Source organism: Rhinopithecus roxellana, chromosome 11, assembly GCF_007565055.1.
Source record: "Rhinopithecus roxellana isolate Shanxi Qingling chromosome 11, ASM756505v1, whole genome shotgun sequence".
Lineage (NCBI taxonomy): Eukaryota > Metazoa > Chordata > Mammalia > Primates > Cercopithecidae > Rhinopithecus > Rhinopithecus roxellana.
Genome location: NC_044559.1, coordinates 12,682,239 through 12,708,064, shown reverse-complemented (window position 1 = coordinate 12,708,064; position 25,826 = coordinate 12,682,239). Strand labels below are relative to the sequence as shown.

At 54.4% G+C, this 25,826-nt stretch overlaps 1 protein-coding gene across 9 annotated transcripts in view; it reads left to right on the top strand.

Annotated features, from left to right (window-relative positions):
• The window catches only part of ZMIZ1 (zinc finger MIZ-type containing 1), a 241,568-nt gene that overhangs the window by 117,658 nt on the left and 98,084 nt on the right, over nucleotides 1-25,826 (top strand). For all 9 annotated transcript variants that reach the window (XM_030940491.1, XM_030940490.1, XM_030940489.1 and 6 more), the window contains 2 exons: nucleotides 13,624-13,732; nucleotides 20,389-20,502. In XM_030940491.1, the coding sequence (XP_030796351.1) occupies nucleotides 13,673-13,732; nucleotides 20,389-20,502 (174 nt within the window). In that variant the 5' untranslated portion in view covers nucleotides 13,624-13,672. The remainder of the gene's footprint in view (nucleotides 1-13,623; nucleotides 13,733-20,388; nucleotides 20,503-25,826) is intronic.

Below are 25,826 nucleotides of genomic sequence, written 5' to 3'. Positions count from 1 at the left end.
ATGGAGATGTCAGAGTGACTGCAGGAGGGCCACCCACCTCTAGGGCCTCAGGTAGAGAGAGGCCACCCACCTCTAGGGCCTGCTGCCTGGGCCACCTGGGCCTGTACACACCCTGGCTCCTGTGCCTCTGGCTGCAGTCATTGCTTGGGTGGGACAGGGGAGGGTCATCTCTGCCTTAGGCAGCTCATGTGACCTTCCTACTCTGGCCTTTGCCCTTCCAGGAAGTGTTCTGGGCCGCTCTTCCCCACCCTGAGCCAGTCTTGCTGGGGGAGGGAGTCTTGCAGGGGGCCTTCAGGCAGGCACCTGGCTGGTTGGGTATATCCAAGGTGGCCATGGCTTTCATGAAGCTGGACATGATACTGGATTCAGAATCCAGGATTCAGATCTTTCTGTGGCTTCTCTTCCCACAGACACCTTTGTTTCTGGTCACACCTTTGTGGCCAGAGCCCATCTTGGAGCTAGCAATCTTCCTCCCGTCCCCCACCCCCTGGATGTCCCCTCCCCTAGTCTTTAACCCAGCCAGCTGGCTCTCCTTGCCTCTTCTCTGCCTCTCCTCCAGCCTCTCCACCCTTGGGCCACTCCCTTTAGGTCGGCATTTCTCAAAGCAAGTCCTGGGGAAAACTAGTTCTGTGGGATTTTAAAATGTGTTTAGTGAAAAAAGCATTTTTGCGATCCAGTAACGCTGGGAAAAGCCAGATTTCGTAAGGCTCTTCCCGTGCTTTCGTGATCTCCCAGAGGAGGACAGAAGATGCAGCTTTCCCCAAGTCATCTAACTGGGAATCCTTCACTCAAGAGCACCTCCTGGGACCTGGTTTCCAAGAAACAGATGTGGGCAGAGCCATCTGGGGTGTCCTGGCCACCAGAGCATAGCGTGGCTTCTCTCTGGTCGCCTATCTCTATTAGAGATAGTGCCCACCCAGGCAGACTTCACCTGGGCATCTAGGCCACTGCTGGAGGAGCTCACTTGTCCTAAAGCTCCTACCCTAATCCATCCTTCCCTCTGGAACATTTGTGACTGTCCTTTGCCACTAGAAGAGAGTCCCTCCATCTCCTCAACCTGGCATTCTGGCCAATGGCATGGGACCCCTGCCTCCCTCTCAGCCGCATCCACCCGTGACTTCCAAGGCGCCCTGTTGAGCTCATGGTGTGGTTCCCAGAGGGCCTGTGGAGTGGTGGTGTTTAACTCTCTCATGCAAGCATCCGAGCCTCTGGCTCCAGCTTCCTCCTGCCTCTGATGGAGCCAATAAGATCCACCAGGGCACTCTAGAGAGTGAATGTTCACCTGCTCAGGGCTAGGCTAAGTTTCCTAGTCACTAACCTAGTGAATCAGCACAGCAGCCTATGAAGTTGTACAATTATGGTTACTGTTGTTATTATTTATAGATGAGGGACCTGAGGCATACTGAGGCTAGCATTGTACCCCAGGGCACAGAAGCCAGCAAGTGTCAGAGCCAGGATGTAAACCCAGGCAGCCTGGTGCCCTTAACCACTAAGCTATACTGCCCATCTAAGATGGGGTGAGACATGGGCCAATTCATGAGGTTATGACACCAAAGTGCTTTGTAAACTCTAGAGTGCTGTGCACATTAGACTGTCCAGGCAGCCCCGGAACATCTAGCATGATTTTTGTCTCTTGGCTTTCAGCAGGCAGCCAGGAAGCGTGTTTTCGGATTGCCTGTGGGGTGTCCAGCCTGTGCTTGGAGGGTTTCAGGAATGAGGGCCCTCTACTCTTGGGCCGAGGTGGCTCAGAGTGGCCTCACACCCAGAGACTCCCCTAGATGAAGATGGGGCTAGACCCAGCTGACGCACACCCCTCCCGTGCCATGGGGTTTCTGGAGAAGAGAGCTTGATGGATCACCGTGCCAGCCTCAGCCCAGCTCCCACCCCCCGGATCTAGGGATGCTGGAAATCTCCACAGGGAGCTGTAGGGGCTGCCCAGGGCCTCTGCAGGGAGAACCATAGCTGCTTCTCAGTAAGAGCCAAGCCCCTGTTCCCATCACACTTGGCAATGGGCACCCTGTCCTACCCTACCCCCACCCCCAAGGCGGCTTGGAGCTCCCCAGGGCAGGCCTGTTTGAGCAGTCTGTGGGCTGACCACAGGCCTGGCCTGGGCAGGCATCAGCAGGGGGTGGACTGGATGTGGTTGGGGCAGTTGGGGCTCCTGAGGCCTGGGTGTGGGCCCTGGCCCTGCCTCTGATCCACAGTGGGGCCTTCAAGGCTCTGCTCTACCCACCCTGCCCCAGGCCTCCGTTTCCTCATCTGTAAATATTAGGATAGGCCTGCGCAGATCCCAGATCTAAGCCATGAAGACTTTTCATTGTTTTTCCATCTACCACTTTTAGCTCAAATACATGTCTGCCTTCTGATTCCTCTGTTTCCCCAATTTTTTGGTATTTTAGAAATTAAAAAATATATATATACTAACAGTGAAGAGCAGCTAACTAAAGGAGTACACGCATGGGCTCAGGAGGAGCAGCCAGTGCCCTGGGTCACCCACACCTCTCTGTGTGGCTAGGTAGAAATCACCTACCCACTGTGAGCCTCTACTTTCTCATCTGCAAACTGGAATAATACTTGTTTGCAGGCTACTGTGAGACTGTGATATAAGGTTGCTTGAAATTGGCCCTCCCATCCATAGAGGCTATTAGCTTGAAAAGAACCTGGCTGTGACTCTCAGTTTGGGGGAAAGAGCACAAAGTCAGGAAACGGGAAGTTTGCATATGGATCTTCTTGGTGACTTCAAGCTAAGCCCTCTCCTTTCTGGCCTCTGTTCACCGCCTTTTCAAAAATAGACTACCTAGAAGACTTCATCTCATGTGTTGGTACCAAGTGGTTAACAGTGGCTCTGCAGAAGTGTGTGTGGAGGATTGACTGGGCATGCCTGGACTCACTGGGAAGAGTGCAGTGATTGATTAGTCATGCCTGCTATGGGTACGGGAGGTGGAGGGTGGTATGGATGCCACCTCCACCTCCTGCATACCAGAGCACTACCATCCCTATGCCAGCTGGTCCTTAAGGGCTGATCTAGTTCTGTCTGACTCTTCCTGGGGGATGCCATTGATCCTGCCCCTATTTGGAGCTCCTGCAGAATACCAGGTGGGATTTGGAGCCTTGGGGAGCTGGGGGTAGGGAGGGGACAATGGAGAATACCTCCTCATCCCTGAAGCCAGGGTGTAGGAACATCTGTTAGGTATTTACAGCCTTCTAGAGGGCACCAGCTGGTGGTCGGGGGGATCGTGCCTCTGTCTAGTCACATCCTTCCCTATATCCTCCAAGGGCCCTCGGGTAACTGTTCCCACCTCTCTCTTCCCCACTTCATGGCATCTGAGCCTTTGGAGTCACAGACAAGAGCCTTGAGGCAGAGCCAGGACAGGGCTACTGCATGAGCACTGCTATCCTGGGAGAGGCGTGTGGCCTGGGCCCAGCACTGGACGGGCCTGTGACTCCCTATCTTCACCATCCTCAGCACTCCACAGCAGTGCTAGTCACCTTCCTCTCACTCAGGGAAGTTGGGGCTGGGGAAGGCAGTGTCTAGTTGAGGGAGGTCTGCCACGTTCCCATGGAAAACATGATACAGAAAAACGTGGGCTTTGTAATCAGACCTGGGTTCAAATCCTGGCACTTGTCAGTAGTGTGACCCTGAGCAAGTCATTGGACCTCTCCGAGGCTCAGTTTCTTCATCTGTAGTAGCCTCCGTTTCTTCATCTATAGTACTGTAATAATAACTGGAACAGCATGGTAGTTTTTGAGGCTTAACTGATGTGACATAGAGAACCTAGTGTTTAGCACATATAGGTTTGATAGTTGTTCAGTACCTCTTTCCACTCTGAGGAAACAAAGTGTAGGGGCGGGACCTCCTTGGGAATGAGAGAAAGCCCAAGGGGCCTTCTCCAGAGCTGAATCTAACCTTCCTTTGCCTCTTGGGAAGAGAAGCTGTCAGAGAAAGTTCACTGTGAGGTCAGGGATTTGGAGTATGGCCAGAGGATGGCAGGAGGGTTTGGCCTGAAGGGCATGGCCTAGGCCCTCTAAAGTGTCATGTGCGCCGAAAGACAAGGCACACCAAATGCAGCTGGGATCCAAGCCCTGTGTGGGTCAGGTCAGTGGGCTGGCCCCTTTGTCAGGGCCACATTGCTGAGTGTTTCCCCAGGAAACCGTCACTCCTGGATTAACTTCTGTGTCCCAGGGCAGTTTGTTGGGCATAGCTGTGTGAGGCTGACCCTCATGAAGCCCCTGCTCTGAAATGCCAAGATTACATTATGTTATCCCATTAGCCAGCATTGACAATGGGTGTTCCCGTGAACAAGGATGGGTGTTGGGAGATTGGATCATGGAGAGAAGTGGGTCCACCCTTCCGGAAGCTTTGAGTGCCAAGCCAAAGCATCTGAACTCTGGCCAGGCAGTGTGGAGCCGTGTCAAGTCTTGGCACAGGAGCACTGCCCTGGTTGAGGAAGGAGGGACTGAATTCTAAAGAGTTGTGGCCTGAATGCAGAATTTCACTTTTTGAAACACTGTCCCCTAAGTATTCATTTGCTTAGCTCCTCAATACAGTGGGGCAGGGAGGAGATGCACTTTCCTGTTTGACAGATGAGGATGCAGGCTCAGGAAGGTGAAATAGCCTCCCACAACCTCCCAGCCAGGAGGTCTAGCTCTCAGGACCACCGCCTACCCAGGGGCCCTGCCCTATGCAGTGACTCAAGCTGGCCTGAGGGCCTGCTCCAGTTGTCCTGCTAAGAGCTGGAAGCAGCTGGCCCTGTGCAGCTGCCTGGAGCTGCCTCTTCCTTCCCTCTCCCCATCTCGTCTTCTGTCTCTCTGCCCTTATTTCTGACTTCCCTGAGGTAGGGCACAAAGTCAGTCTCCTACTGTCCTTGCTTCACCACCACCCTCTTCCTCTGCATCCAGCCTGTATGCCTGGTGCAGGCTACCAAGGGTTGGGAATGCACGAGCCACCTGCGACGTGACCACAGGCAGCTCCCACACCTCTCTGAGCTTTGACTCATTACCTTTAAGGTAAGGAAGGCATCAGTCTACATCAGTGCTTGCCTAACCTTGGTCACTTTCATCCCATTCATACTATGTTTAAAACGATTCTTTAATTCACTTAGGTCTGCTATTGCTACTTAATTTAACCACATCCTAAATAATAATATTCATGAACTCATCAGTCCAAAAACTTCACTATGAGAATGTAAAAGGTTTGTCTATGGATCTTCTAAAGTCATCCTTGTCCCACCAGCAGCACATGTATCTCTCTTTGGGAACCCTCAATGGGGTGACCAGTGTCTCTGAGTCCTCGGATCTTCTGATTAGGGCTGGGTGATGGGTTTTTCAGCTCTCACCCTCCTGGGTCTCATGTACATCCAGCAGTTGCCATGCGTCCACCTGCCTGTTCACTCATCTAATGAGTACCTGCTGAGTACCGAGCCCTGGGCTAGACTAAGGGATCTGTAACTGGAAGACCTTCCAGCTGATGGAGAGACAGATGCAAAGACTCAGCCCTCATCTAGTGCCACTAAGATGGGGGTGTGTGACAGGGACATTGGGGGCATAGGGGTGGAAACCAAGAAAGAGCAAGAAAGAGTGACAGTTGAGCCAGACCCTGATGGGTGGGAGGTGTCCAGGCATTGCAGTCAGAGGCAAAGACATGGAAGTGCGATCTTGAGGGCACAGTCTGGGAGGCAGGGAACAGCCCCACACTGGGGACAAAGGATGTGACTGAGAGTGGTGAGGCCTGGCTGGGACCAGGCCGAGCAGGATCCCAACTGATGCTGGCATGTGCAGGTTGGCAGGTCATTGCTGAGCCCAGGGCTCATGATGTTTGTCCCTCTGGGAGTCTAAGGCTGATGAAGGGACTATCTGGGATGTCCTCTGGTCCCCTAGGCTCTCCCTCCTGGCTGTGTCTTGGAACACAGCCTCTGCTCTCGGGCTGTAGGCAGAGCTGGATAGCTCTGGTGTCGCAAGCCCAGTGCCCACTCCTGCCACTGACACCGCTTACCCCAGGAGACCTGAGCTGCAGATGTGCATGGTGATTGAATCATTTCTGCACACCACTGCTCACACAGCTCCCCAGGGACCCCCACTTGCCTGTGCAAGCTGTCATGAGATGTGTGTGCTCAAGTGCATCTGTGTCGGCATCCAGCATGTGCACGTACCTGCTGTGAAGTGTGCAAAGGGGCACATGTGTATGTGCCTATGCACACGTGTGTGCTGTGCAGACGCCTCTCTCTGGGTGCGTGTGCATAATGTGGACTGAACTAGTGAGGCCTCAAAGGTGGGAAATAAAATACTTGTGTTGGGACAGCCGGCTGTTCAGTTAGCTGCCACCCTTGGGAGCTAGCTGCCTATGGAGCTCCACATTTCTACAGGGCAGCTAGGAGCACCTCATCCCCATGTCCAGCAAGGAGCCCGCTGAGGGCTGTTTGCCTCCCCAAGCCATTGAGGCAGTTGAGATGCTTCTCTCCTTGCTGACTTGGCAGCCCAGAGATGTCCAGGGCTCTACCTGGACCTGTCAGAGGGGCTGCAGCCCAGCTTGGCTCATTGCGCCCTCCGTGTCCTCTTCCCCTCCCCACCTCCACCTCCCACCCTGCCCCATAAGGGCATGAGGTGGGTGTTCCCAGGCCTTTTCAGCTCTCAACGTTCTATCCTCCGAGCAGCCCTCTATGTGTAATAGCCACTAACTTTTCTTGAACTCATCTTCTGCACCAGGCGCCGCCAATGGTAGACACCCTCGCTCTGCTGGGTGGTGAGAAGTGTAAATGGAAGCTTGGTCCTGAAAGACATCCCACAGGAGTTGGGAAGCCGAGCTGACCCCGTGTCACCATCCAAAAACTTCCATTTGCCCAACTAAGCTCAACCAAGCGTAAGGTGCAAGAAGAAGCACAGAGCTGTGAAAGGGGCAGTGTTGTGGCTTTGGGCTGCCCTGGAAGAACAGCTCCCAGGGCTGCCGGGCCTGCAGCTTCCCCATGGACCTGCCTTGGGACAGGCTTTGCAGCTTCAAAAGCAGGCATTCTCCTCTTACGGGGATGGAGTTCTCAGAGCAGCCGGAGCTCCTCACAGGGAATCCTAAAGAGGCTGGTATTTGACAGTCTGCCAAAGGCTGGCCAGCCCGATCCTGTGCTTTGCAGACAGCGAAACAGAGGTCCAGCTCTCTGCCCTATTCACTCAGCAGAGCAGGGTCCTGATCCCCCATGCTGATTAGCTTTGCATGGCTCCTGGCTGCTCGGACCTGCTTGGTCCCACCCCCCATTCAGAGGCAGTAGGAAGGGCTGAGGCCACGGGTGCACCCGGGGCCAGGCCGACAGTGATCTGTTGGGCAGGAGCCCACCTCGCCGACTCTAGAGCTGCAGCCACGGAGGATTTGTAGCGACTTGTAAAGGCTTAAAGGAGTCCAGGCGCCCGGAGGCGGATGCAGCAGCCCAGCCGTGCAGCGCTCCTGTGGCAAAGGGCGACCTCTGCTGGCCACCAGGTGTGTGCCACCTCCCAAAGCTGGCTGGTGTGCAGAGAGCCTGGTGGTGCAAGTGACTGGATTTAGACAGGTTGGGTGGAACAAGAAGGTCATCTCTTTGGGCCCAGTCACAGCCGGAGGTGGGGACTACCAGGAGGCTCTGACCGCCAGTCGTGAGGAGTGCAAAGAATAGCACATTAACAGCTGGAAAGGTAGAGGGTTTGAATCTCCGCCCAGCAGCTTTCCGGCTATGTCACCTTGGGCAATTTGCTTCACCTCTCTGAACCTTTTAAGGAGAAAGAAAATTAGCACTGCGTAGGGCCTGGCCTGGTGCCTGAACATAGCAGGTATAGAGCAAATGGAAGATCCCAGCCTGCCCCTTAACAAGCTGTCTCTTGCATACCTCCCTCAGCCTACCCTTCTTCTTCTCTTTATGCCTAGGACCCTTTGCTCTCTAGGCCTTTGACCCTTTTACTCCAGAGACTGGAGCCTCCATCTCCTCCATTCCTGGGGTTAGTAACCGCAGTTCTCCACCATTGACCTCAACAGTTTAAAAATGGCACCTCACCTGTAGGTACCTCCATAATCCACTGGCCATTTGTTCTTTTACTGATTAAGAAACACAGGACACACCGCTGTCCCTGTTGTCTGCAGTGTCCCTCATGCCATCCATCTACCCACTCTTGGGTCTCGCAGGTGTCGCAAGCCCAGACACTCACCCCTCGGTTCCTATGAGCTGCAGCCCTGCCTGGGAGCAGAGCCCCCCTGGGACCTGGACACAGCCCAGTGCCCTGTGGCCTTGAACAAACCACTAATGGGCCCCAGGCTCCTCAGATTAAAACCAGCTGAGGCACAGCGGGTAGATGGGGGACCTGAAAGCACCTTTGGCCCTTAATATTCCAGGAATTTTTCCATCCAGAAGCCAGTCCAGCCACCGGCCTCCAGACAGAACTGCCCGTGAGCCACTGTGGGGTCCGCCCAAAGGTGGACAGTCCCGTCTCCCAGTTTGCTGTTTTCTTCTTAAAGCAGGACCTGGGCCCCTGTTGTGACTAAACAGAAAAGAATGGCCTCTGAGCCCCATGATCGCCAACTGGGTGGATCTAAGCTCCTGTGCCTGCCTGGGGCTTCCAGGCACTGTCATTCAGCAAGCATTTATCAAGGCCCACCAAGCTCTGCACCTGGACACAATGTCAGGGGAAAGTTCCTCTTCAGAAGTAGAACCTTATGAGGTCACTGAGTTGCCCCTCTACAGCATCCTGTTCTGCTGATGGGGAAACCAAGGCCACGAAACCGGAGAAATCCACTCAAAGTCTATCCTGGCTGGGGATACCTGGGTGCTCACTGGAGTGAGGGAGAGGACAGAGGGCCTGGAAGCACACCTAGAACCTCCACGGTGCTCACGTCTGGCCCCCAGGTCACTTAGGTTTGTCAACAGCACCCCCTGCTGGCTGTGTGGGCCACCGGTGGCCCTTTGTCCTGGTGGTCAGTGGCCTGCCGGCAGGGGGATGAAGGCCTGCCAGGCATGGGGTTTCTTTGTACTTCTCTTCCATCTCCTCCAGCTAGGAGCTGAGCCAACCCAGGCCTTTGTGGGATGGATCTCCCTGTCCTAGCTGGCTGTGAAAGTTGAATTCTCTATTGGAACCCTGGCTACCAGTGTTCACCCATGCCCCCACATGGGACCCAGGCCTTCACCGCTTCAGGGGTATCACGTGGTGCCTGGGAGACCACCAGGGTCCTTTGGCTGTGATGGGGACTGGCACCAGGAACTGAGATGGCCTTGCTGAAGGTGGCAGTGTCTTGCTCCTGCTCTGGGCTCTCTGTGTCCTTGTCTTCCCCACCATGGTTTGTCCCTGGCCCCAGGAGCCTTTGTCATGTGGATGCTGGCTGAGGGTCTGTGTGGGTAAACTCAGGAGGACACATTCAGCTCCCGCTTGGGTGACCTACAGAAGTAGCGAGCGGAGCTGCCCTGATCACACCCCTGCCGACCCAGACCACACACACACACACACGCACACCTGTATCCTACCCCCTCCCCAGGACCTGTTCAAGAGTGAAAATTGTAAAGGGAAAGCTGGGATTCTAGAGCTGGCTCCTACCCAACAAGCTGTAATCTCCAAGCCTCAGTTTATTCATCTGTAAAATGGGGATGTAACTACATTCTCTTACCTGTGCTGTGCCTGGACCAGTACCTGACTTGTAGGGGCTCAGCCCATGGTCATCTAATAGGTAAATATGGGCTTGGACCAAGAGTTCCTTGAACACAAGAAAATGATTTCATTTTAATCTCTGCACGCCCAATCCATCTAGCCTAGGACCCTGCATAGTGTCGTTATTAAAAAGCATTTCAGCCGGGCGCAGTGGTTCGTGCCTGTAATCCCAGCACTTTGGGAGGCCGAGGTGGGCAGATCATGAGGTCAGGAGATCCAGACCATCCTGGCTAACACAGTGAAACCCCGTCTCTACTAAAAATACAAAAAATTAGCTGGACGTGGTGGCAGGTGCGTGTAGTCCCAGCTACTCAGGAGGCTGAGGCAAGAGAACGGTGTGAACCCGGGAGGTGGAGCTTGCAATGAGCCGAGATCACGCCACTGCACTCCAGCCTGGGCGACAGACTCGTCTCAAAACAAACCAAAACAAAACAAAACAAAACAGAAAGAAGAGCATTTCTTGGGAGAGCGTAAGCATGTACGAATGAGCAAGTGGAGACTAAAGATGTTTAAACGGATGAGTAGACAGGTGAACAGGCAGGCATTTGTTTTTATTATTGTTATTTATTTTTTAAATTTTCTTTTTGGGTGCTCCATCACCCTCCTCCTCCTTCCCCAGGCAGGTATTTCGATGGATAAATGATGGGTGGAGAAATTGGGCGGCGGGTGGGATGAATGGAGGGATGGCTGGCAGGGTGATGGTGGAAGAAATAAGTATGGGCACAACCCCCACTTTCCCCTTCTTGCTGGAGAGCTCCAGAAAGCACTTATCAAAAGTACAGAGTCCCAGATGACCCAGCAAGTCCACTTTTGAGTGTATGTTCTCTAGACTAATTCACACACGTGTGATGTGCCGGTATGAACAGTTATTCCTGCAGCACTGCAATGATAAAAATTTGGAGCCAGGCACGGTAGCTCACGCCTGTAATCCCAGCACTTGGGAGGCCGAGGTGGGCGGATCGCCTGAGGTTGGGAGTTTGAGACCAGCCTGGCCCATATGGTGAAACCCCATCTCTATTAAAAATATAAAAGTTAGCTGGGCGTGGTGGCAGGCACCTGTAATCCCAGCTACTCGGGAAGCTGAGACAGGAGAATTGCTTGAACCCGGCAGGCGGAGGCTGCAGTGAGCCAAGGTCATGCCATTGCACTCCAGTCTGGGAGACAGAGCGAGACTCAGTCTCAAAAAGAAAGAAAAAGAAAAATTTGGAAACAGGTTCAGGGTCCCTCATTTCAGGCTGGAGTGTGAGCCCCCTGAACAGAGGGGCCTTGTCTGGGGGCTCAAGCCTTAGAACAGCACCTGGCAGGGGGTCAATGGACCGATGTTAGTTGGATGATGCTTCATCATACCTAGGAATACTGTGCAACCATTAAAAAATGAAAAAGTGGCCGGGCGCGGTGGCTCGCACCTGTAATCCCAGCACCTTAGGAGGCCAGCGCAGGCGAATCATCAAGTAAGGAGATCGAGACCATCCTGGCTAACACAATGAAACCCCATCTCTACTAAAAATACAAAAAATTAGCCAGGTGTGGCCGGGTGCGGTGGCACACGAATCCTAGCACTTTGGGAGGCCAAGGTGGGCAGATCACCAGGTCAGGAGATCGAGACCATCCTGGTTAACACGGTGAAACCCCGTCTCTACCTAAAGTACAAAAAATTAGCCGGGCATGGTGGCGGGCGCCTATAGTCCCAGCTACTCAGAAGGCTGAGGCAGGAAAATGGCATGAACCTGGGAGGCGGAGCTTACAGTGAGCCGAGATCACGCCACCGTACTCCAGCCTGGTGAAAGTGCGAGACTCCGTCTCAAAAAAAAAAAAGAAAAGAAAAGAAAATTAGCCAGGCATAGTGGCAGCGCCTGTGGTCTCAGCTACTCGGGAGGCTGAAACAGGAGACTCACTTGAACCCGGGAGGCGGAGGTTGCAGTGAGCCAAGATTGTGCCACTGCACTCTAGCCTGGGCAACAAAGCGAAACTGTCTCAAAAAAAAAAAATGTTCTTTATGTCTTAATGTGGAATAAACTTTCAGATGTATCAAGAGGAAGAAAAAAGCGACATCCAAATAATGTGTAATGTTATTTTCTGTTTTTAAAAATGTCGCAAGAAAAAGTGCATGTAGATATTTGCTTCTAGATGAGACTCTCCAGAAGGGGGACTGATGGCACTGGTTCTCCTAGAAAAGGCACCAGGGGACTGGGGACGGGGCCTGGACCCAGGACTGGATACCTTTGTGGACTTTCTGATTTTTGAACCATGCAAATGAATTACCTTTTCAGACACACATGGAGCAATAAGAATTGCAGCAAGAGCTACACATCCTTTAAAGCAATTGGAGGAGGAACAGGACTTTCTTCCAAAGGCTGGGGCCAGGCAGAGGTGTTGGTTCCCTCAACGAGTGTGTGTAGAAAGCAGACAGGCAGGCAGACACACCTACACTTCCACCAGCTGCGAGGATTTGGCACATCTGCGGACCTCAGTTTCCTCATCTGTAAAATGGAGATGATGGTAGCCTTACAGAGTGGATGTGAAGAGGAAAGGAGAGAATGCAGGTGTCCAGCACATGAAAAGTCCTGGGTGACATGGCCAGAGATGAGGGGTCTTTAGTGGGGAGTGTGGCAGAGTAGCAGAGAAGGCTTAGGGCCCCAGATCTCCTGTCCAGCATCCTGGGTCTGACCCAGATGTCTACAGCCTGAACTGTCCCCTAGGGGCAGGAGGGCAAACCGAGCTGGCAGCAGGCAGACTTCTGCCTTGGCCCAAGAACCTGGATCCCTGAACAGTGGGTGGGCTAGGGCCGTACAGTCCTTCCTCTCTATACCTAGATCTCTGCCATTGCTGTGTGGCCTCCCTGGAGCGGCCTGGGGACTCCTGGGGCTATTTCGAGCGGAGGGAGCGTCCTCCACTTAGCTCTGTCATCCAGAGGGAAGTCCCATTCATGCTAATGGCCCTGACGCTCCCTTCTCCCACACTTCAGGAAGGGTGAGCCTAGTGCCAAGCCATCCCTGCACCCGCACTGTCAGCCTTGCACAATGGAAACCGCGGGCTAGCGGTCAGGAACCCTGGCTCCTGGTGTGGGCTCAGACACCACTTGCTGTGCCACCCTGGCTTTTCTCTTTCTGTCTCTCAGCCTCAGTTTCTTTTTCTAGAAAATGGCTGTGGTGCTCATTCTTATCCTCCTTTTCCAGGAGGGCAAAGTGAAAAAAACGGTTGTGAGTGGTTTGTAAATTATGAAGAACTCTAAAGCCTGAGGGACTGGGGGAGGGCAGGTGCCACCTGAGATCTCCACTCAGAGCACACGTGCACTGAAGGTCATCATATGGGAAGGTCCCCCTGCACATGTATGAACACACACACGTACACACACACACACGGGCCAAGCCCTGAACCAGGAATCCAAGGGGAATTGCCACCCCTCCCACCACCCAAAACACACATGCACTTACAGAAATGTGTGCACCTGGCTGGGAGTGGTGGTTCACACTTGTAATCTCAGCACTTTGGGAGGCTGAGGTGGGCGGATCACCTGAGGTCAGGAGTTCGAGACCAGCCTGGCCAACATGGTGAAACTCCATCTCTACTAAAAATACAAAAATTAGCCAGGTGTGTGGCGGACACCTGTAATCCCAGCTACTCTGGAGGCTGAGGCAGGATAATCGCTTGAGCCTGGGAGGCAGAGGTTGCAATGAGCCGAGATCGCACCACTGCACTCCAGCCTAGGTGACAAGAGTGAAACTCCATCTCAAAAAAAAAGAAAAGAAAAGAAATGTGGGCATGCCTGCCCAGTGCTCACATGTGCCACACATGGAAAGCACCTGGAACATTTTTCTGCCTTCAGCCCAGTGAGGTACCCCAGGTGCAGCCCCACAGGACCCAGCAAAGGGCTCTGGAACCTACCAGTGTTGTGGCCAGAGGGCAGTTGGGAGGCTGGTGCAAGGTTGGCAGGCCTGGCGTGATCCAGTAACACCCTCTCCTTTCTCTTCGCAGGCTGGACAACGTTCATGGCTCTCGGGTAGAACCCAGCGAAACGGCCAGAATGAATTCTATGGACAGGCACATCCAGCAGACCAATGACCGACTGCAGTGCATCAAGCAGGTGGGTGTGGGGCAAGGCACACTATGAGGGTGGGACAGATGGGGCAGACAGAGCAGCAGGCCTGTGCTACAGCAACAGGGCATCTGGCAGGTGCTGGCTGGAGCGGATGGCAGGGCCTCCCGACCACCTACCTATTGAGGCCGTTATTGGCATGCTGCCACCGACCAGCCTAATGCTGGAATCACCTGCCTGGGTTTCAGTGCCAATGCTCCCCTGTCCCTTTAAACACCCTTCCCAGCTATGTGACATTGGGCCAGTGGTGTGGCCTCTCTGGGCTCTGTTTATGTGCAAGGATGCACTGATGCACCTGGCCCTTCCATTTCCCTCCCACCACCTCCCTCCCCAGAACCAAGCTCCCTACCCCTTTGCTTCAGTTGTTCTCTTAAAAAAAAAAAAAAAGTCACAGGCTGGGTGTGGCAGTTATGCCTGTAATCCCAGAACTTTGAGAGGCCAAGGTAGGAAGATTGCTTGAGCCCAGGAGTTTGAGCCCAGCCTGGGTAACATAGCAAGACCCTGTCTCGGGGGAAAAAAAAAAGGAAGAGGAAAGAAAGAAAAGAAAAGAAATTAAAGCTGAGAAAATTTTAAAATATTTACTATTTTATTTAAAAATTAGAACCCATTATAGGCTGGGCCCAGTGGTTCATACCTGTAATCTCAGCACTTTGGGAGGCTAAGGGAGGAGGATCACTTGAAGCCAAGAGTTTGAAACCAGCCTGGGCAACATGGTGAGACCCCATCTCTACTTTTTAAAAAAGAAAAAAAAAAAGCCACAAGAGAAGAGGTCCTAGGAAATCGTATCATTTTACAGGAAAGGAAACAAGTACAGAGAGGAGAAGTGGGTAGCCTGAGGCCACTCAGCCCCTCTGGTGCTGGGAAGACCTCATTCCAGAGAGTGCCATGGTCTCCACCCTGCTGAAGCTCACACCAAGCCCAAGAGGCAGGCTGCCCAGGAGTTCCTCTATTTGGACTGCGGGGAGGTGGGGAATCTTTCACAGGGGCACCCCCAAGCGGTGGCCAGGAGTGACGCGCCCAACCGCTGGGCCCAGCTCCCACAGCCCAGGCTGGTAGCTTCCCTGCGTAGACCAGGGAACGTTACTCACTCCAGGAAGGACCAGGTACAGCGAGAGGGGCACGGGCTTTGGTATCAGATGCCTTGGACCCGAGTCCTCATTCCTCCATGGACCCATGATGGGATCTCAAGCTAGTCTTCCATTTCTCTGAGCCTCAGTTTCCCCATGTGTCAAATGGGGCCCACCTTGTAGTATGATGTGAGGATGTTACGGGTGAGGCACATAGCCCAGCCCTGGTATGTGGTGGGTGATCAGCTAATGGCAGTGGTGGCCATTGTCCTCAATATGTGACAGGGAAGGGAGTGCTGGGGCTTGGGCCCCTGGCTTAGGCCAGCTTAGCAAGAAACTCGGGCAACCAGCATGGGCTGCTGGCTCCTGGGTTCCAGCCAGGTGGAGCTCACAGGCCCCTCCCCACCCAGCCTTCCCTCCCTGAGGGCCAGGGCCCAGACGGAGCCTCCCCAAGGTGCCTGCCCAGTAGAACTGAGGCTATTCCACGAGAACGAGGGGTGTGTGTCCTCTTCTTAGCATCGAGCAGAGCAGTCTTGAAGTCTGTGCGGGGTCTGCGGAGAGGAAATTGAAGAAGACTTGTTATGGATTGAACCCAACCCCAATGGCTCTCCCAAAAGCCCGTTACGCGCCTCTGCTCACCGTGGCAGAATAGCAACCAGACGCTGAGACTCCCTCCTCCCCTACCCTCCCTCCTCCCACTTAGGGTTCTGCAGGGCTGTCTCCTAGCTCTGCCTTTCACCCCGTTTCTCCCACCCTTTGTTCAGTTGGCAGTGGCCCTGACCCCGCAATGGGACGCTCATGCCTCCTGTGCATGAAACCCTCCACATGGCAGGCACATCACTCCTGCCGAGACCTGCTCTCACCCTCTTTCCTCTCGGCACCCAGCTCCATATCACCAGGGGTCAGGGTGCACCTGACTTCCTTGGCCCTCCCTGGGTCTATCTTGGGCAGAGTCCACCAGAAGCCCCTCACAGTATGGCACACAGCTCAGTCACCATTGCATCACTTACAAACTATGCAGCCTTAAGTTGCTGCTTCACCTCCCTTCATCTATAAAATGGGCATTATAATTAATGCACACTCAACCAGCACATGCCAGAGCCCACACCACCTTCCCTCACCTGCCCTGGCACACACATGCATGCACACACATAGAGAGCTTTGCCTTTCAGCCAGGCAGTGGTGCAGTTGTGAGTGTGAGCAACCTGCCCAGATGCCCCCTGGGCCATCCAGAGCTCCCTGCATGCTCCATGCCCCTCCTCCCACACCCCCGGTCAGACACAGCTCAGTGCTGACATCTGTCTGCTCCACAGCTGCCCTAGAAGGCAGCCTCGGCTGGCTGGGGGTTGTTGATTCTCAGGCATCCTGTAACCTAATCAGAAGAGAAAGGCAAGCATGTCTGCACAAGCTGAGATGATGGATGTGTCGGCTGTGCAGACTTCGGGCCGGTAGAGGCTGTGGTTCCCTCACCTCTCCACACAGCCATCCCTTCCTGCCCTCACCTTGGTTGTAGCCTTTGCTGACATTCACCAACCCCCGCCCTCTGCACCCTGCTGACCATGTCTCTTCACAGCCTCTATCTCAACTGCCTTTGTCCCTTCTCAGCCTCTTGGTACTGGGAGAACCAGTGCTTCCTCTCTGCAACATGCCCTTCTTAGAGATGACTGGCACATCCAAGCTCCACGTGGAGAGTCCTGCAAATCAGCTCATTCCTGCTCAGCAGCTGCCCTGAACCCCAGGGGCCCTTCTGAGCATCTGTACCCCATCCCTGAGCTTGAACACTTCCTGTGCACCCAGCTATCTCACCTACCCTGCTCTGTCTCTCTGGAGCTATGGGCCCTGTAGGTCTCCCACCAGGTTGAGCTCCTTGGGGGCAGAGGACGTGCCATATTCATCTCAAAATCACAGAATCTAGCATAGCATCCAGCTCAGAGTGGGGCCCAACTATTTTGGGTGGGCTGAGGAGAGGGGTGGACTGATAGATGGATACGTAAGGGAATGGATGGATGGATGGATGGATGGACATATGGGCAGATAGATGGGTGGGTGGGTGGACATGTGTAGATGATGAATGGGTAAATGGATGAATAAACAGATAGGTGGGCGGCTGGATAAATTAACTTCTGGATGAATGGGTAGATAGGTAGATGAATGAAGGGATGGATGAGTGGTGGATAAAGTGGTGAATGGATGAATGGGTGGGTTGGCAAGCAGACAGATGGATGAATTGATTCATTTAGGATGGATGTATGGATGGATGGATGGATGGATGGATGGATGGATGGATACATGCGTAGATTGATGAATGGATGGATCATTTGATTCACAGATGGACTGGTGGACAGATGGATTGATAAGATGAATTCATCATTTCAAGGCATTGCTGTGCCCTGTTCCTGCCCCAGCAGATTCAATGCCTTTGGATATAGCCCAACTCTTATGAGGAATTATAGAGATGGGCAGGCTTTCTGATGGGGGACAGTACTAGTGTCCAGTAATGGTGACAGTTAGGGAGGCCTCTGCCTATGATTCAAATGTGTGCTCCCATCCCCAGCCCATCAACGGCTGGCCAAGCTCACCCCTGCCCTGCCCTGGCCCCTCCCTCCACCTCCCACTGGGGCTCATTCTGCAGTGGCCACCTTGCTGGCCTACACAGTAGGCTCACCATCCTTTGGACAGTTAACTGCTCCCCAATCATTTCCCATGGGGCCCAGCCTTGTGCCAGCCTTTGGACTTCCAGAGGTGAACAGGAAGGAGGCTGTTTCTCCCCTCAAGAGGCTCACAAGAGAAACAGGGAACGGTGGAGGGTCCCTGGCATCAATAGCAGTAGCAGTCTTCCCCTGGGCTCCTGCTCTGTCATGAGTTCCTCATCGTTTCTCAACTTTGCAGCAGCCCTGAATGCCGTCACTGCCCTGCTTCACAGATGTGGGGTCTGATGTGCAGCACCGTCTCCTGGGCTGCATGGCCCAGCGACTCAGACGGGGTTTGGACCGTGTCTGTCCTGCTTGTTTCACTAGATCACTTTGTCTCTCTGTGCACTTCAGTCACCTGATGGTTGAAATAGGCGACAAGGGCACAGAGAGGGGAGGGGGCTTGGCCAAGGCCAAAGAGCTGCACAGGAGCCAGCAGTGTATTCCCAGCACTTTGGAAGACCGTGGTGGGAGGACTGCTTGAGCTCAGGAGTTTAAGACCAGCCTGGGCAACATAGCAAGACCTCGTCTCTATTAAAAATCAACAACAACAACAAAAAGTAGCCAGGCATGGTGGTGCACGCCAGTAATCCAAGCTACTTGGCAAGCTGAAGTGGGAGGATCCCTTGAGCCCAGGAGATTGCAGCTGCAGTGAGCTATGATTGCACTGCACCCAGCCTGGGTGACAGAATGAGACCCTGTCAAAAAAAAAAAACACCAGCAAAGGGGATTTCCTGATGTTTTCTTCAACAGTGAGATGTACTCACAGCCTACAGGCCACATGAACTGTCTGGGGTAAGCTCTGAAGGCTGGTGAGATACTGAAGACTGGGCATTCAGGTGCCAGAACTAGACTGGGCTTCTGAGACTAACCTCAGAGGCCACCCCTGCACCCAGAGCCCCAAAGTGGGGTGCTGTGACCAGCTGGGGGCAGGCAGCTCTGAGGCAGCATGCAGTGGCTCCTGACCCTGCTAATTGGGTGTGACAGCACTGAAATAAACAGAACAACTCTGTTAGCAGGGGTGGCTGGTGGGCAGGAATCAGCTTATTTGCATGACTTTCCACATGCAGCCCAGATACCACCTGTGGCCTCTGAGGGGCATGCCTTAGAGAAAGGGCACAGGAGGCAGAGGTGAGGACCCGCCACTGCCCTCACAGAGGGCTTGTTTCTGTATCTTGAAATTCCTCCCGTCTCGCACAATTCAAATGCAGGGAGCACCGCCTTTGCAGAAGGAGCCAGGGCTGAGAGCGGCCACGTGCAGCTGTGCTTCCAGGGGAGCCTTTGGGAGATAGTCAGGGGCAAGGGCAGCCCCACGTCGGAGCACCCCATGCTCCAGGCACTTTGCCAGGGGCCATATAAGCCTCATCTTGTTTAAGCCTCACTGCAGCCCCGTGACGGAGGGCTTTGTTGCTGCTTGCCTGCCCTCTTTCCTACATCGCTTTCTCTCCCTTTACCTCCATGGAAGGAGGGCATTCTTCATTTCACTTTCCTCCACCCATTTTTAAATATCTTGCCTTGCATGAACCACATTGTAGCAACAGTCATGGAACCTTAAGCGAAAGAAATAAAACTTCCCACCACCAAGTCATGTTCTGTCATATCCCCATTTTACAGACAGGGCTATTGAGGCTCAGAGAGCTGAAGGGAACCATCCTAGGTCAGTGGTTGGAAGGGGGTGAAGGCAGAGTGTGGACTCCCATAGCTCCCCTGCCAATTCTGGGCCCTGCGACTCCTAAGCCCCTCCCCGCCCTGGCTCTGGGGCAGGCTCATGCTGCAGGTCAAATGGAGGGACTGCCCTGGGTGGCTCCTGTTCTGCTGTCTCTCCCAGCACCAAGGCAATGGGACCTCAGGAGGTGCCATCATCTCTGCAGTGGTTAACACTCCTGCGCTGTGGACACCCTCCAGGGGTCCTTCAGGAGGACAGAAAGTCACAGCCAAATTGGGCCAGAGCCCCATCCCAGAATCTCACCTTTGCCCCTAATCTGCTCCTTCCCCTAGCCACATCTTTTGTCTCCTGGACTCAGTACCCAACTCAGAGGGCCTGGGGAGATGGATAAGAGTGAAGGGGAACCACCCCCTTTGCTTTGCATCTCACCCACCCCAGCAGCCCTGCAGCCTGGACCTGAAGCAGAACCAGGAGGCCTGGCACCGTGGCACCAGAATTCAGTCTCCCATCAACTCAGACTCTCTGCCTGGTAGGGATCTGAGCTCAGGTTGACTTCCATGCCAGCAGCCTCTGAGCAGATCCAGGCAGGGCCCAGTAAGACACACAGCAGCCCCTAGTGTGAGGACAGTCCAGGCACATGTGCTTCTTCCACCCTCCCAGCTGGCTGTGGCCTCCCCCAAGCCCTCACCTTATGTGGCTACAACAGAGCAGGCTCCAAAGCCTGAGCTGGTGGGAGCCCAGACCTGGGCTTTGGTGGTGGGGGCTGGGCGGTGGGGTGTGGTCAGGAAGGAATCTCCAGGGCCAGCCTGTCCTGGATCAGGGAGGAAGAACTCCCAGAACCCTGCAGGGATCGCCTTCTGCTACCCCCACCAGCATCCAGAAAGCACTCTGCTATTAGTCATCAGCCTTCTCTAGACCTTAGTTTTCCTGTCTTTGCAATGGGGCTACTAATCCACCGGGGGTGGAAGTGGGGGTGGGGGTGGAGGTGGAGGTGGAGATGGAGGTGGGGAGGGTGAAGGTGGGGGTTGGGGGGGGCAGGCATGCGGAGCACAGGGGGTGAAATCGAGCATGAGAAAGCTCACTGATCCCAACTACCCCTTTACCCCTTTCCGTGAACCTCCTCCCCAGTGAGGCTGGGGTCTTCCCACTCCAGACACCCACATGCTGTCCATGCTACCCTCATTCCTGGAGCCTCAGCCACTTCATTTTCCTTTCCCACAGCACTTACAGAATCCTGCCAACTTCCACAATGCTGCCACGGAGCTGCTGGACTGGTGTGGAGACCCACGGGCCTTCCAGCGGCCCTTTGAGCAGAGCCTGATGGGCTGTTTGACGGTGAGTCTGCACCCTGTACACCTGCATTCCTGCCCAGGAACGTCAGCTGAGGGCTAGTGTGCCTGTCCAGGTGTCAGGTTGTCAGATATTGGGAGGTGACACCAGTGAGAGTTGGGTCACTGGGAAGACACTGGTGCTAGGGGGATGGCCCTATTGGGTGTGTCACCTGCGAGCACACCCCCCAGGGGACCTGGAATTGAGGAGGCACAGTCCCTAGGGATTGTGTGGGTTTCCACACTTGATGAGAAAGACTCAGGGCTCACTTTGTGGGTCACTGTTCCATCATAAGCACAGTAGAGAGACTCTCAAAGGGTTTTCAGCCATTTTTTATCCAGTCGTTCATTCATTCATTCACTTAGCAAACATGTGTGGAGCTTCTTTTGTCGTCATCCATCCATTCAGGTAAGCATTGATTGAGCCCCTCTTACATCCATCCATCTAGCCAAATAAGCATTGATCTCTCATTGATCATGTATGATCCCTCTGCTAAGTCTAGGGAAACTGAAGATGAATAAGGCTTCACCGAGCCTGGTTTCCTCTATAGTGGAGGAGGCAGATGTATAAAGAAGTGACTGAGAAAATCATGTCCACAGTGAAGGCAGCACAAAGAAGGGAATCCTGAACTGGCTGGGTGGTGGGACGGGGCGTGGAAAACTGGGGAAAGGAAAGGAGCCACCCTTCATGTGCCGGAGTCTGCCAAGCAACAGAGGGGAGCAGGAGTGCTCAGGCACATGGAACAGCATCTGCAAAAGGCCAGAGAACTGGAAGGGTCGAGGCTGCGAACTGGGCCAGGTCCAGAGTCTGTGGTATGATCGGCCAGGCTAAGGAGCTTGCCATCCAACAGGGCCCATGGAAGTCACTCAAAGCTTGGGAATGTCCCCAGCCATGTGGCTTGTGTCCATAAGTGTGATGTCCAGGAAAGGCAGCTGCTCAGAAGGCCCTGAGTCCGCTTTGAAAGGAATGTGAGTAAACAGATGGCAGGGGAGCCCGCTTAGCCTGAGGGTGGGAGAGGAGGGACCAGGAGGATATCTGGCCAGGCGGGAACAGTGGGCATGGCCCACAGGCACCAAGCTTCCTGAAAAGCTGGGAGGAGACAAAAGGCCCATACGGCCTTGGCCTGGAGAGGAAGAAGTAGCAGCAACACGGCTATCATGACAAAGCATCTGTTCTGTGCCCGGTGGGGGGCCGGCCCACAGAATATGCCGTCCCACCAAATCCCCTCAGTGAGCCTGGCCTGCAACACTCCCCATTTTACAGAGGAGGAAACTGAGACTTGTAACTGACTTCCCAAGAGTGCACAGTCTTAGAGGTGGGCCTGGGATTCCAGCCGAGGCCCTGCCTGTCTCCAGAGGGGATGCCCTTGGCCATTAGGGATGCCAGACAGGGACATAGCCAGGACCCTCCTGGGGCTCCTCTGCTTGTCAGAAGTCAGCACCATCTGGCTCCCTCAGACCACTGGGCCAAATCGAGCAGCCACCTGCACTGCCCAGTCTTCCTCATCCTTCAGCCCATGGGCTCCCTTCTCCCTCCCCACAGCCCTCTAATCTTCTTTGTGGGGATCTGGTTCCAGACTAAGCCCTGTGGGCAGGGACAGATGTTGCCAGAGGCCCCCTCACTTCCACCCCAGCGGAGGATGGAGGAGGTGGGGACCTTGCATGATGTGTGGCCAGCCAGGCCGCCACAGTCTCCAGCACACTGCCCCGAGCCTGACCCTGTCTATCTAGGATGTAGGGACTGGAGACTGAATCAGAGAGTGGCCCTCGCCGGCCTGGATGTACCAAGAACTGGCTCTGCCTTGGCCCTCTTGTCCATGCGTTCATTCATGAACATCCACTGGGCTCTTGCTGGGGGCCAGGCTCTGTGCTGGGCCCCAGAGGGACCATGGTCAAGGGGCTGGCCTGCCAGGGGGAGCCTGACATTGAACCCACAAAGGAACAAACAGGGACACATGCCAGAGCTCTGGGAGAGGGGGCAAGGGCACAGGGCAGGAAATGTCTCCTGAGGAGGTGACCTCCTTGGGAGGATGAGAGAGCAGGGTGCTCCAGGCAGAGGGAACTGCTAATGCAAAGGCCCTGAGGCTTGCTCTGTTCATGAACAGAAAGAAGGTTCAGGTGGCTGGAGCCCAGGGAAGGGAGAAGGGTGTGAGATGAAGCAGAGGAAGGAGGCAGAAAGCAGCTAACGCAGGGCCCACAGTCCAAGCGAGAAGAGTCAGGGCATTATTGGAAGGGCAGTGGGGAGCCCTTGAAGGGTTGTCAGCAGGAGAGTGACGGGCTATGACTTGCATGGGGGCAGGAGCTCTGAAAGGAGCATCTTTGGAGGGCAGGATGGAGGAATCATGGAGGGCTTCCTGGAGGAGGAAGGGCCCCATGGGATCTGGCTGGACAGACAGGAAGCCATGGCAGGGGAGGCTGTGTAGACAGTGCCCACTCTCGTGGGCCTCTGCTCCCTGCCCCCATTGTAAGGCATGCACCTGGTGGATTGGCCCCCACTCCTGCAGCCCGGCCACAGCTGCAGAGACCTGAGTCTGGCTGTCCCTTAGAGGTCAGTAGAGCCAGCAGCTTTGAAGGGACTTGGTGGGGGTAGTAGGGATTGTCATAAATGACACTTCAGTGCTCAGGGTATTTTCCCTAGGCACTGTCTCTTTGGATCCTTATAAAGACCCTTTGAGGTGGGCAGGGAGTCACTACTCCCGTTTTACAAACAAGGCCACTGGTAGGGGGAGCAGCTTACCCCAGTCCCAGGCTGGTCCCACAGACTCCCTGGGAACCTCTGGGCCCTGTTGCCAGTACCCCCATTCCCCGGGCACCCTCAGCCCTAGCCCTGCCCCGTGGAGATGAACGGGATGGGGGAGGTAGATCCCAAGGGACCTAGGTGGGGCAAGACAGCTGTCCCCTTCCCACACACACGCACACACACCCTCCCCATCCAGGTGTCAGCCTGAGACCTCCAGGTTGCTGCAGTTCCCTGGGTGACCTCTGGAAGCAAACTCCAAATTCCTCTGGATCCAGCTTACTTTGAGGATATAAATTAAAAACCACTTAGCCCCGAGCAGCAAATGGACACATTTCTGTCATACTGGCTTCTAAGCAGCTCAGGCACAGTTAAAGTGACCCCAGACCTGGCCCTGCCCTCCCCTCTGCTTCACACCTTGAGACTTAAGGATGCAGAAGCACAGGACCCCCAGGCCCTGCCCCAGGGGTGGGCAAAAGCTCCAGGCCACCACTTCCTCATCAGAAGTAGGCCCTTCCTCCTCCAGTAGTCAGGCAGAGCAGCCCCTCTGGGCGCCCTCTCCCTCCCTCCCGTGACCTTAGGGAATGGCACAAGACAGAGGAGACAGTGGGAGAGCAGGTCCGGGAGGGAAACAGGTGTCACATCAGCAGGCCTCTCCCTCATCTCCCCAACGAGGATGCCCCGCAGCTTCAGAGGAGGTCAGAGTCAGAAAGACCTTTCAGGTCCCGCCCCCCTGCCAGGAATGGAGACCCCTTCTCCAGCATTCCCCAGACAGCCTGTCCTCCTTTGCAGCCAGCAGGCTGGACGCTTTTCAAGACAACTCGGTTGTTTTGTGGGACTAATGTAATTTACTACGTGACCTTGAGCAAGTGACCGTCTTCTTTTTTTTTTTTTTTTTAATTTTAGAGACAGGGTCTTGCTCTGTCATCCAGGCTGGAATGCGGTGGCACGATCATTGCTCACTGTAGCCTCGACCTCCTGGGCTTAAGTGATCCTCCTGCCTCAGCCTCCTGGGTAACTGGGACTAGAGGCGACTGCCACCATGCCAGGTCAATTTTTAAAATTTTTTTCTTAGAGGTGGGGCCTTGCTGTGTTGCCCAGGATGGTCTCAAACTCCTGGGTTCAAATGATCCTCCCACCTCAGCCTCCTAAGTAGCTAGGTACCACAGGCCTGCACCATCACACCAGACTAAATAAATTTTTGTACAGATGGGGCTGGGCATGATGGCTCACGCCTATAAACCCAAGCACACCTGAGGTCAGGAGTTCAAGACCAGCCTGGCCAACATGGTGAAACCCTGTCTCTACTAAAAGTACAAAAGAAAATTAGCTGGACGTGGTGGCACGCACCTGTAATCCCAGCTTCTCGGGTGGCTGAGGTAGGAAAATTCCTTGAACTCAGGAGGCGGAGGTTGCACTGAGCTGAAATCATGCTATTGCACTCTAGCCTGGGCAACAGAGTGGGACTCTGTCTCAAAAAAGAAAAAAAAAATTGTGTACAGATGAGATCTTGCTATGTTTCCCAGACTGGTCTTGAACTCCTGGGTGTAAGCTGTCCTGCCTCAGCCTCCCAAAGTGCTGGGATTACAGGTGTGAGCCACCATATGCAGCCAAGTTCTCCATCTTTTGTCTGGACTTTACTTTCCCTGTCTGTGGCATGAGGCTGGGCTCCCTGACCTGTGAGGTCCCTGGGTGTCTGGCAGCCAGGATGACAGGGCAGCCTCAGGAGTGCTCCCCCGCCCCCCCGCCACCGTGGGTCAAGCAGCAGTGCCTGGGCAGCCAGCAGAGGACCACAGCGCCCCAGCCACTCACACTGGCTTTTATGGGGAGGGGTCCTTGCACCCCATAGGACCTTCACAGAGAGCACCATGACCACTGGGGTGAGAGCGGACCTCTCTTCAAAACAAGCTGCATAGCTGAGCCCACGCTCCCACCACTGCCAGTCAGACTTTGCCTCCCAGGACTTTCTGGGGGTCCTCAGGCTGGGCCACAGGAACCCAGGGGATAGCAGTGCATGAGGCACTCTAGGGTCACAGGATTCGATTCAGCTTACTCTGCCACACCTGTGCTCTGTGGCCTTGAGCAAGGTCCTGCCCTCTCCAGGCCTTGACTTCCTCATCAGTGAAAGGAGGCTATTGGAGCCAGTGACCCTTCTGAATGCTGGGGCACAAATGACTCGGTGACAAGCAGAAGTCCCTGCTCCTCCACCCACCCGGTTGGCCCTTGCAGCTGCCATGCAGCACCAAGCCCCTCTAGCTCGTTAGCTAGTATTTTTTCCTTTTTAACTAGAGCAACAGGATTAGCCAGTATTGGCCAAACATGGGGACTTTTGCCTTCCTTCCCTGAACCCAGGGCCGGAGGGTCATCAGTGCAGGTTGGAAGTTATGGCGTTAACCCTTTGTGGACTGAGAAAGAAGTCTTAGCACGGAGAGCGCCCAGAGTTTTCTGCTAGACTGCCTGGATCACATCCTGGCTGTGTCACTGACCAACTCTGAGGTGTTGTTCAACCTCTGTTTCCTCATCTGTAAATCAGAGATAATAATAATAATACGTACCTGGTGGAGCTGCTGGAAGAATGTGCACTTTGTTGCATA